Raw genomic sequence first — 13,095 nt, 5'->3', positions numbered from 1 at the left:
TAAGATTTCTTTCTTTTTTTTTTGTAAGACTGTGTGAGACCGGGTGCTCTGCTGTGTTAAAGCTGTCTGTCTACGCTTCTGCATTTGGAAATTTAGTTTTTTTTTTCTTTTTCCCTTTTTCTTCATTTTTGATTGTTTTTTTTTTGTTTCCTTTTTTCTCTTTTTCTATAAAAAACAACATATATCTCAGCGTCCAGTAATGTGCATGCACTGCCTGTGTACTGACTCAAAGCAAAGTTATGTCTTGCTATTAGGGTTCAGAAATAACATTACTAATAAAAGCAGATCATGATACAATTTGTCCTTTTTACAGAAAGAAAAGTCACAGATATGCAAAGCGCTATAGAGTCTGTGAGGAATGGCTCTCTACTGAAAACAAATGGCCAAGAAGCATGCTGAGAGAACGTTTGTGACAGTGCAAATACAGTTATGTACGTCCCTTGTACAAATCATCAAATGTTAGCATTCCACATAACATGCTAGTTCTCAGACCAGATCTGAATCTCGAGTGAAATAGCAGCTCCGAGAGAAAGCGTGTGTTTCCTGTTCCGGGGGCGAGAAGTTGGGTTTTCTCCTTGAGATCCCACTTAGGAACTATCACAAACACATACAAATGTCAAAGCAGCTCGAGAAAGAGAGTGATGGGGTATTTTTCTCCATATTTTTTTGCACCAGCAAGAGGGATGAGTCTGTGACCATGATTAAACTATAATGCATCGTCACAACTGTCCAACACATATACAATAAATAACCATTAAAGACTGCACGGGACACTAGTGTTTTGAACACAATCAGAGCTACAGAATGAGAGAAGAGGAGAAGAAAAGAAAGACATAAAAAGCCTGAAGACTGACTGACATTATGAGCAGAGGTCGAGGGGATCTGGAAGCATCTCCAGAAAGATCCAGAAAAAGATGCAGAGAAAGCCTCATGGGGAACTGGACATCAATCTCCGGTGGTCCTGGGTACCCAGGTGCTGTCATAGTGAGGGTGCGACAGTCTTGTGCTGGGTGGGGGTGGCGTGGGGGGGGGGGGGGGGGGGGGGCAATGACTTCACTTCCTTGCGGTTGAGGGAGTGCACTTCCTGTGCCAAGTGCAATAGGGAGAGTAGTGCTTCAGGGTCTCCAGCAGCCACCTGTGTGACACGCCCTTATCCTCCTCTCCTCCTCCCCCTGGACTGGGGAACAGCTTCTTATTTCTCAGCCCACTGACCTGAATATTATTAGATGTCTTGAAGAAGTGAGAGGGGGAGGGAAGGAGGAGGAGGATGGCGGAGAAGGACAAACATCTGTGCTCCTTTACAATCTGGTGCACATCTGCGTGTTTGGTTGTTGTGGAGCTGCAAGAGTTCAGTCCAGAACACGCTCATGCCATCCCTCTCGCGCGCTGCCTTTTGTCCCGTCTCCCATATCCCATAATATCCCCCCGATGGCATGTTTTCGGCTTTTGTTTTCTTATCACTCCTGTTCGTGGCTGTCCGATCGCAGATAATATTTGTCTTTGCCTCACGACAGCTATGAATAATCCCTTGGTTTTTTTTTGTTTGGTTAAGTGTTTTTAATGAGGTCAACTAGTTTTGCACTCCCAGCAACTGGAAGTAAAGAGTCTTTTTAAAAGAAGAGGAGAAAAAAGAAAAGGGGAGATCACTTCTCCTCATCTGGAGGTCTGGACTGCCTTCTGAGGGACTCTTTTTTTTCTGTCTTATTTACAGGAACATAAGAAAGCAAAAACACAGATGAGGCGACGACGACGACAACAAATGACCAAGTGATAGTAGCTATAGTAACAATAGTGACACTGATCAACGCGTTTTAACATCAAAGAATATCTTTGTGTTTTTTTATCATGACAAGTCAATATGACCCGATATAGACCTCATCCTCATTCTGCGAGCAGTCAACTTCTCCCAGACGTTCTCCCCTCTCTCTTGGTTAGCATGCTAGAGTAGCATCTCCAGCAAGTCCAGCGAGGCATGTGTGAGGGGCGTAATTCAGTCACGTTGGGCAGGGTTGGATGGAGGGGGGAAAGGAGTGTGAACAGGGGTAGGTTGCAGCCATGAGACCTGTATGTGGATCCCCCGGGCTCTAACGGGGAGTAGCCTCTATTGTGGAGGGGGTTCCGGGGGTGGCGGAGCGGGGGGTGGCGGCGGCTGAGGGGGTGTCGGAGGGGCTGACGGCTCCACTGCTGGGGGTGGCCGAGGAGCTGAGGGTGGCAGGGGTCTCCCCCTGCTGCTGGGCCTGCTGGAGGGTCTGGCCGCACACGTGGTGGTGCTTCTCCCAGTCCTTGTGCTGGCAGAAGGAGCCGCAGTAGCGCGCCGTGTTGCAGCCGCTGCACGTCTCGCTGGCCTTGCGCCCGCAGTTCCAGCAGCTCTGTGGAGGTGGAAAGAGGAAAACCATCATTAGGAAGGATTTACAAATGTCACATTGCATTCTCATCAGGTCTTTGAAAACTGCCTTGAAGTTTCTGTAAGTAACAAGGTCATTAATACACACTCATACGTTCGAAACAAATAAGAGTTGTTGGTGCTGAGAAGATGGTCAAGAAGAGTATTTTCAGAGCTTTACATTAAACACTTTATCCCAGGAATCTATGATGTGGGAATACCGACAAGAGTGTTACATTCTATTCTTCTAGTAATTTTTTCTCCTTGCAGTATACTGTTTCTCATCTGCGTAGCCAATCAGTGTTAAAGGGCTGTTCTGTATCTATGTGTTGTTTTATTCCCCCTCTACACTGTGCCTGTGCTGCAATAAGCATTCATCACAAGAACATGACGGAGGAGACATTGCTCCACAATGGCATCATTGTAGCTCTCCCTGTAACAGTGTGATTCCAGTTCACATTTGTAATTAGTTAACTGAAAAATGTCTGTCCTCTCGGGTTACACCCAAGGGCCTCTGTGTGTGTGCGTATGTGTGTGTGTGTGTGTGTGTGTGTGTGTGTGTGTGTGTGTGTGTGTGTGTGTGTGTGTGTGTGTGTGTGTGTGTGTGTGTGTGTGTGTGTGTGTGCGTATGTGTGTGTGTAACCCTTCCTAAAAAAAAAGTAATTACGACAGCACCCTGAAAGTAGACCAGAGACGGAAAGCCTGTTATAAACAGCTACTGACGGAATCCTCAAGGGAGAACGTGCACATAAACACGGGAGGGAGCAATTAAAGGCAGATGTGTGTGTGTGTGTTTGTGTGTGTGTGTGTGTGTGTGTGTACGTGTGTGTGTGTGTGTGTGTGTGTGTGTGTGTGTGTGTACGTGTGTGTGCGTGTGTGTGTGAGAGAGAGACATAGAGATGGAGAGAATATCTGTGTATGTGTATGTGCACATGCATATGTTGGTGAATATGTGTGTGTGTGTGTGTGCATGTTTTTTTGGGAGTGTATGTGCATGTGCACGTACATGTACGTGAGAATGTATATTTGTCCAACTGTGTGTGTGTGTTTGCGTGTGTGTGTTCTCTCTGTGTATGTGTTTGCGTGCGTGTGTTCTCTCTGTGTGTGTGTTTGCGTGTGTGTGTTCTCTCTGTGTGTGTGTTTGCGTGTGTGTGTGTGTTCTCTCTGTGTGAGTTCTGTTTTTCCCCACTAGCTGATGAGATGGCTGGGTCCCCCACTGAGATCACTGCACTCAGCACTCCTGCCTCTCCTCCACCTTTAAATTGGAACCACCTTACCCAATGTCTACTGCATGGGGAGGGAACAGAGGGAGGAAGGGAGCGGTGGAGAAAAGACAGAAAAGGGAACTACTCGGATAGCAAAGCCTCGAGTGATCAATATGACTCTACGTTGCTGCCCTCTCCTCCTCCAAACTCCCCGACACCAATAAATATGTCTTCGGCTTTTTATCTCAGAAGTGCAGAGAGGAAGGACAAAGAACACAAAATGAAAGAGTGACTAAAAGAAAGAGAAACTAAGAGGGTGAGCAACACTCGCTGCCATCTGACAGAAAGAAAAAAGGTAGATAAAGGGAAAGAGAAAGCAAGACAAAGAAAAGAGAGAACTAATGGTAGACGGGCAGTGGTGTAGTGGTCCCTGGAGAAGTGGGTATACTCTTAATTTTTTTAAGCAGCCCATACAGCACAGGATAAACGCCCTGTTTTAAGAAGTCGCAATACGTAATGCTGACTGAAAAATAAGTGGGTATACTCCGTATACCTGCGTATACCCTGGACTACACCACTGGAGACGGGGAGTATTGTACTGACCTCACTGGAGTCCTCCTGCTGGTTTATGACGGACAGTGCGTCTTCGGCTGCCTGGCGCTTGGCCTCGGCGACGGTGCGCTCCATCTTGGCCCGCTCGCTGCTGACCATGTCGTGGGCCTTCCTCTCCGCCTCGCCCACCGCCTTCTGCAGCTCGGACATGGCCTGCCTCTTCACCTCGTTCACAGCCTCTTCTGAAAGACACCACACAGGTCCTCAAGGACTGGCCATGTGGACACACACACACACACACACACACACCAACACCACCTCATTCACAGCCTCTTCTGAAAGACACCACACAGGTCCTCAAGGACTGGCCATGTGGACACACACACACACACACACACACACACACACACCAACACCACCTCATTCACAGCCTCTTCTGAAAGACACCACACAGGTTCTCAAGGACTGGCCATGTGGACACACACACACACACACACACACACCAACACCACCTCATTCACAGCCTCTTCTGAAAGACACCACACAGGTCTTCAAGGACTGGCCATGTGGACATACACACACACACACACACCAACACCACATCGTTCACCGTCTCATGAGGAAAAGTGATGGCCACACACACACACTCACACACTCACTTACACTTCACTTCATTCACAGACACTTCTGAAAACCTCAACAGACTCCACAAGGACCAGTGCTGCACTCCCATAGTTTCACGCACAAATACTTTAATTCGTTTATAGCCTACTCTTCAGGAATCCAACATCTTCAACTTCCCACCCACCACAGACATTCATATTTTACACACAATCTCAACTCATCCTCAGAAACAGCGCCAAAAGTCACACATAAAAGACCTTCCTTCAAGTCATACTTAATAAACAGGACAACTAGGGCTAGCCAAACACAGCTAGCTGAACATCCCACTACAGCTACCTGACAATCTTAGTCAATTAAAATGTCTTGCCCAGTTCGGTCCAAATATATTCAAGAGATTTCACAATAGTCAACTTTTATATTAAAATTAATGTTAAATTGTTTAAATTGTCCAATGGCTCGATTTATTCATTATTCAAATGAATGTTAAATCATTCAGCAGAGGCATTCCCAGAGTTATTAACAGTGAAGACAGACAGTCAGTCTCAGGAGTAGAGCTGCCTGTCAACAGACTTCTGCACAAATGGCAGTGTTAGGGAAAGCAGACATAACTTTAAATGTAATGCCATTAAGATATCAGTTTAAGTATTTTTATGTATTTAAATATGGTGGGTGAAATCAGATTTAGCCTACACAATGTTTCATCGTATTAAAATGAATTCCAAATATCATAATTTGCCGTTATTCACCAGAAAAATATTATGAAATGGCACCAAATTAACGATAATTATTTACTTTGTTAATTCCTCACTAATTAACCTTTTTTCCCCCGAAATCTGCGGTGCCTTTAATTGGTGTGTTTGGTTTGATCTGCTCCGGAGCAGAGACACCGTGTGTTTGGGGGTTAATTAGCGTTAGCACAAAGCATTTGCATTTGAAATATAAATTGGTTTCTTTCCCTAAATTTGATGAAAACAGGTAAAAAAAAATATCAAAGAAGTTTTCTTTATGGTGTTCTAATCATTCCATTGGGATAGCACAGTTGGACATTTCACACTGTCCAATGCCCTCAAATACAGGCCCACGTTGGCATCATTTCAGTCATTATTTGGAGTAAATTATTTATATATAATTAATACACAACTATGAAATACTTTTGCCGCTGATACACTGCCGTCTGAGTGATGAGGCGTGGCAGTGCCTTTTTGTTTTTCCTCTATCAAGGTTGCGCCTTGACTAATTGTACATGCAAATCAGGCAATTTATATTTAAATTATGCATTTCTGTTGTGATCCCAAAGGCAAATGCAGATCAGGCTTCCAGCACTGGTAGGACATTGTTGTAGAGATCTGAATATTTATCACTAAATGTAAACAGGAGGTCTGGTGAGGAACACAGGGATGGGAAAAGAAAATAAATCTAGATATTCCAGGAGGGCAATACAGTCTGGATCTTTATTGTCTGCTGGGTCCATGCTCGTTTCTTCATTAAAAATATTAAATCTGAATCTTGATTCTTGGTCTTTATCTATTTGAAGCCAAGACATATGGTGCTGGAGGATGGAATAGTAACAGTGGCATCTCATATCCATATAGTGATATCTTATTACCATATAATGATATCTTGTTTGGTTGGTATGGTGTGACTGAGTATTAAAGAGTGGCTGTTGCACAGAGTCTCCTCAAACAGACGTGAAATGTGTTTTTTTTTTTTTTTTAGATTTTTTCTTCAGAGTTTCAATCTGATGGACTAAGATCATGGAAAAGTGTGCTGATTCTCTCAGATATATTTGCCGTTTTCTCAGAATGATGCAGATAGAAGCTCAATTTGCGGCCGACCAACATCCCACACACTCCCCATCTCAGCGGTAATGCTATGAAAATGTGAATCGCTAAATCACGTGTTCCTCTAAATTCGAAAGCCAGGTCATCATGTCTATTCAAGCTGATAGTCTTAGATCATTTCAGAAGCTTTTTTCTTCGAATCCTGAAACTTTCATACCAACTGACGAAAGGCGATAAAAGCACAAATGCAAAAAAAATGCAGTTTACCACTGCAATCTATAATCATTCCAAAATAAAATCAGTGTCCCAAAACGATTTTACTGAAAGTACTTAAACAGTCACATTCCAGTAATCAGTGCCACTGCTAGAGTTAAATGTGTCTGGCTTCTGTTATGATGACAAATACATATATATATCCAATCTTTCCTGGCAGAGCTGAAACCACAACTGCAGTACCCAAAATGCCTTGGGACCGAGGAGTAAAGTGAATTGAGCCAGAACAGTAGAACAGTTTAATGATCTCACTTTTACTAGACATTTCATGTGCAAAATCACTCGTATTGGGACACTCTACACAGACATGAACACTGTATATGCTCTCTCTCTCTCTCTCTCTCTGTGTGTGTGTTAAAAAACAACACTCACCGGCTTTCTTCCAGATTTCCTCTGGCACGTAGCCTGACACTGGCCTGTGAAGCAGGTCCCGGTGAATCTCTGAGAGACAGAGAGAATGACCGTCAGTCAGAGGGGGCAGACAGGAAACACAAACATCATCTAAACTATACCCTAGAATACTAGGGGGAAACCTGATGACAGTCAAAATATCCTCTAGAACCAAGGCCCATTACTCATCAAAATGAGTCCACAAATGTGCTCATGTCTTTGTCTCATGTCTCATGTCTTTGATTAATGTGTCATGTCACCCTTGAGATCTAGAGGACACCCCAGGGTCTAGTGTGTCTGTGTGTATGTGTACCTGATGAAGAGTTTTACTGACTGACTTAGCTTTACTGCTCCTGTTTCACTTCATGCCGTGTGTGTGTGTGTGTGTGTGTGTGTGTGTGTGTGTGTGTGTGTGTGCGTGCGTGCGTGCGTGCGTGCGTGCGTGCGTGTGTGTGTGTATGTGTACCTGGTGTAGAGCCATCTTGACAGCCTGGGCTCTGCTGCCGTGACTGGCTGCTGCTGCTCCCCTTCTTGAGGTCCTCGGCGTCGCTGTAGCGTCGGATCCAGTAGTTGAGCTCCTCGCGGTCGGCCTCCTGACAGCGCCGCAGGACCGTGAGCGAGCGCCGCGTCTTCTCCACCATGTCCATGATACAGTTCAGCAGCTGGAGGTACACACACACACACACACACACACACACACACACACACACACACACGCACACGCACACGCACACGCACACCCACACACACACGCACACACACACACACACACACACACACACACACACACACACACACACACACACACACACACACACACACACACACACACACACACACACACACACACACACACACACACACACACAGACATATACACAGGCTATGAGTACAAGGCACAGAGTTGCACGCAGAGCCTATGATTTTTTTCCGTACTTCATTGAGCATGTCTGGTACAGTGGAAAGTCCCAAACCTCACACTTAGATGAGGTCCACTCAAATTCTGGTTGCACGTGAAGGCAAACAGATGTGTATGATTTTAACCAGGTCTAACTGACAGCCATGGCTACAGAGACCAATAAAGACAAACTCTACCAACATGTGCAGCCATTTTGAATTAAGAGCTCAGGGAAGTCAGCAGCTACATGAAATAGACGAAAACACACATCACAACAGACCTTCATCTGCTTTCTCTCTTCCGTTCTTGCACACAAACAAAAACCCACACACAGGCACACACAAACACAAACACACACACACACTCACACAGACAGACACACACACAAACTCAGACAGACAGGCACACACACACACACTCAGACAGACATTGTGACACTGTTGGGATAGTAATAAAAAATGTTATTACTTTTCTTACATGGTCAAGGTGTTTCCATTCCTCTGCCCATTCTCTGTCTGTGAGCCGGTGATCAATGACCTCCTCCTGTCGGCCTCCATGCATGCCTGACACCGAGGAAGAAGGGAGAGAAAGAATGGAAGAATTAGACAGAGTGAATGATATAGAGCCACTACAGTGACTTCACCACCAATTTGGTTTCATCTTTTCCTCATTACATCCAATTTTTCTTGTCTTTGTTGCCTCCGGCAGCGAGTCCAACTAGACCGTTCAGCTGAAGTTATAATTTAGTATAATTTAAAATACTCTTTCTGTCTGCAAAAAAAACTCGACATGTGTGCGACACACACACACACGCACACACACACACACACTATTACTGTGCTATTACTGTGCCACTCCGTCCTGTAGTTCATCCTTTGATCCATCCATTTCTCTTTTCTCCCTCCATCCCTCTTCACTTTATCTACCCCCTTTCATTGCCCAATTCTTCACCCACCCCCTACCCTCTGCCCAGTGTCCATTTTTTACCCCCTTGCCCCCATCTGTCCCCAGTGGCCATCCTTCACCCATTCTCTCTACATCTCTGTCCTCTCCTCCTCATCTCAGACTCATCCATATCTCTCATCTCACCCCTCCAGCCATCTCCACACCCCCCTCACCCATCCTTCACCCACTCTACCTCCTCCATATCCAGCCCACCCCCACAACCCCACACCCCCCTCACATATCCTTCACCCACTCTACCTCCTCCCTATCCAGCCCACCCCTATCTTCTACTTCATTTCTCTCACTATGTCTGACGCCTGCCTTTTGTGTCTCTCCTTCTCTCCTCTCCTTTCCAGTCATTTTCTCCCATTCTTTCTTCCTTTTCTTCTGTACCCTCAAATCTTTCATTTTCTCTCTCTATCACCTCCCCTACCTCTTCTCTCCCTTTGCTGTCTTCTTTTCTCCTTCTTAGCTTTCGCTCCTCTCCTCTTTTCTACTCATCTCTCCTCCTCACTCTTCCATGCAATGCCTGTAACTATATTCCCCCGTTCCTCTCCTCCTCTCACTAGTGTGTGTACACTGGAGAGAGGAGGAGAGGAGGAGAAGAACGGGGGAATATAGTTACAGGTCTATCTCCTGGTCTCCATCCCCTTACCCCTCCTAGTGAATGTGAGTCAATCTCCACCGGACAGAGGGCCTATAGACTGACACATATCTCATGAGCATCCATCACAGAAGCCCAGCGCTCCTGTCTCACCCTATTTTTAGAACAGCCCCCCTGCAGACCCCATTATGATGTCACAACGGAGAACAGTTCTACCCATTGGCTCATCCACTCTGAGGGGGCGGTTCTGCCACTGACTCCCGCTGCGCTGTAACATTTGAAGTCAGCTTCTGAGCATTTAGACCACGCATGACCAGTATCCCCAATGTTTGCTATTAGACTCCACGAAAATGTACTCTTTGATTGAAGGCGGAGATGAAGGAGACACACACACACACACACACACACACACACACACTCACACGCACGCACGCACACGCACTCACACACACACACACACACACACACACACTCACCCGCACGCACGCGCACACACACACACACACACACACACACACACACACACACACACACACACACACACACACAAACACACACACACACACAGACACACCACACACACACACACACACACACACACACACACACACACACACACACACACTCTCTCTCTCTCTTGTGCCCTGTGTGTGTCTCTTACCCATGGGCCTTGTGGGGCGTTCCCTGATCTCGCGGTGGTTGTTGGGGTGCCTGTTGTAGGACTCCCTGTAGTGGTGGGCCAGTGCCATGTCGTCCAGGCGGTACTGCTGTGGGGGCGGGGGGGTGGGGTGGGGCATGCCGTTGGGCTGGTAGGGCAGGCCGTTGGAGGGGCTGAAGCGCTGGCCGGGGCTGATGGTGCAGGGCCTCTTGCTAGGGTGCTCCGGGTGCAGACCGTCCCGATCGAAGCCATTCTCTTTGGTTCTGCCGGAGGAGAGAGAGGGGACAGAGGTTGGGAGGGTGTGATGGATGAGGGTGGGAGGAAGGGAGAGGATGACTACCTGCTCTGGCTAAAAGTCAACCAGTGTTTAGATAGAGAGAGCTACAGTACACAGGTACAGCTACAGGCTCTGTTTCTCTATCATTTCTTTGGTGTTCATGCAACATTTATTTTAGTAATAGTCTGTGGAATTTATGGAAGGAACCAGTATTTATGATGCACATATGATGCTTGAGTTGGTAGTGCAGCCCTTGTAAATAAAATCATATTCCAGCTGATAAATGTAGCAATGTGTCTGTTCATATGTCACGTGACAAATCTATACTATAATCTATACTTCAGCCTCCCCGGTGTCCTTTGAACAACCCTGATGCTCAACGGGACAGAACCTTTCGATGATCTGTGTTTACAGGCTCCAGCCCACGTACGCCACAGAAGTCAGACTGCACCCCCCCACCCAGTCCCCATCCAACCGTAGAAGACACATCCACAGATGCTCTCCTGTCTCCTCCACCTGATAATTACACTGACATTTCCAACTACCTCTACCTGGCAACCGTCTCATTAAAAACTCATGCATTTAAACATGAACACCATCCAGAGGCTAACCCTGTAATACGGGCCCATCTTACAGAAGCATTATTCTCCCTCCACTAATGCTCTGTTCCAGGCCACTACAGACACACTGTTGATGACCAGAAGAGTGTTCTCCATGTGAAGTTGCCATGGTGACGCATGGTTGAAATATGAATTATACTGAAATAGCCATGCATTGTATTCAAGCAATTAAGTTCTTCACTTTCCCTCATTTTCTTTTCTATTATATTTTCCAGCCCCCTCTCCTTTCCTCTTGTTCTCTCCTATTGTACGGTGGGGGGGGGGGGAGCTGGGCATGGCAGCGGGGGGGCTCATATGCCCTTGCCGTCGCCCTTTACCCCCAGGCCAGGGTTGCCTTGCCACTTACACAGAGCATAAAATATCCCACAAATATGCAGGTATTACTGAAATAATATGGCATCTAATAGATCTGCGGCAACCGCAGGGAGTGGAGGGGAAGGTTATTAATATCTGGCTCTACTTTGTTGCATTATTTTAAAAAAAGTACCTTTTCTTGTCCTTGAAAGAGAAATCCCTGGGGATTGAGTTTGATATGGACCACAGGAAAGATCCATCCCTGTATACTTCTTCTCTTTTGAAACTAAAACAATCTCAGTCTCCTTCCCTCTTTCCATTTCCTTGTGTCTTTTTTTACTCTTTATTTCACCTCCTTCTCTCTTTACACATTGCCTCTATTTCCTGTCTTACACACATACTCTCTCCCTCTCTCTCATACACATACTCTCTCCCTCTCTCTCTCTCTCTCTCTCATACACATACTCTCTCCCTCTCTCTCTCTCTCATACACATACTCTCTCCCTCTCTCTCACTCTCTCATACACATAATCTCTCCCTCTCTCTCTCTCTCATACACATGCTCTCTCCCTCTCTCTCTCTCTCATATACACATACTCTCTCCCTCTCTCTCTCTCAAACACATACTCTCTCCCTCTCTCTATCTCATATACACATACTCTCTCCCTCTCTCTCTCTCAAACACATACTCTCTCTATCTCATATACACATACTCTCTACCTCTCTCTCTCTCATACACATACTCTCTCCCTCTCTCTATCTCATATACACATACTCTCTCCCTCTCTCTCTCTTATACACATACTCTCTCCCTCTCTCTCTCTCTCATATACACATACTCTCTCCCTCTCTCTCTCTCAAACACATACTCTCTCCCTCTCTCTATCTCATATACACATACTCTCTCCCTCTCTCTCTCTCAAACACATACTCTCTCTATCTCATATACACATACTCTCTCCCTCTCTCTATCTCATATACACATACTCTCTCCCTCTCTCTCTCTTATACACATACTCTCTCCCTCTCTCTCTCATTTCCATTTATATCCAGAAAAGGCACATGCACATTTAGACCCAATCTTTGGGCAGAGCCACCCATCCCCCCCCCCATCCCCCCACCCCGCCCCCCCTCCCTCCCTCTTCTCTCTCTTCTGTCTAGGCTCCTGGTTCTGCTCCATTAAACTCTATGGTTGACTGGTTTGCAGTTTACACAAGACGGCAGCCTCCCTCCACATCCCAGAAGGACTGGATTGTCATGCCTCAGACCGACCGCTTATCCTGCCAGCTAATACATTTGCTCTATCCGCTCCATGTAGACTATGTAGACCATGTAGACCAAAAGCCAACCAGTAGCTTTTCACCAGAGACATGACCTCACATGACTCACATATCTCACACCGGATGACCAAACAGGATTTCTCACTGTCCTCAATCTGAGTCCAATCCTTTAGTTTAATTACCTTCCACTTCTCTCTCACTTCCTGCTCTTTTGTCCTCTCCTTCCCTCTAGTTCCCCCAGTCATGCCATCCTGCCCATCACATCCTCCTGCTCTCCTATACTGTCGTTCAGACAGGATCATGCTCCCTCC

At 46.1% G+C, this 13,095-nt stretch overlaps 1 protein-coding gene across 1 annotated transcript in view; it reads right to left on the bottom strand.

Moving 5' to 3' along the window:
• Positions 1–2,084: 2,084 nt before the first annotated feature.
• The window catches only part of runx1t1 (RUNX1 partner transcriptional co-repressor 1), a gene marked incomplete at its 3' end in the record, with an annotated part of 50,307 nt that continues 39,296 nt past the window's right edge, over positions 2,085–13,095 (bottom strand). The window contains exons 6-11 of the mRNA XM_080859439.1: positions 10,317–10,576; positions 8,584–8,669; positions 7,675–7,870; positions 7,191–7,259; positions 4,192–4,382; positions 2,085–2,369 (exon numbers count right to left, since the gene is read on the bottom strand). Of these exons, the coding sequence (XP_080715565.1) occupies positions 2,085–2,369; positions 4,192–4,382; positions 7,191–7,259; positions 7,675–7,870; positions 8,584–8,669; positions 10,317–10,576 (1,087 nt within the window). The remainder of the gene's footprint in view (positions 2,370–4,191; positions 4,383–7,190; positions 7,260–7,674; positions 7,871–8,583; positions 8,670–10,316; positions 10,577–13,095) is intronic.

Source organism: Sprattus sprattus, assembly GCF_963457725.1.
Source record: "Sprattus sprattus genome assembly, chromosome: 20".
Classification (NCBI taxonomy): domain Eukaryota; kingdom Metazoa; phylum Chordata; class Actinopteri; order Clupeiformes; family Clupeidae; genus Sprattus; species Sprattus sprattus.
This window is presented reverse-complemented; position numbering and strand designations above follow the sequence as displayed.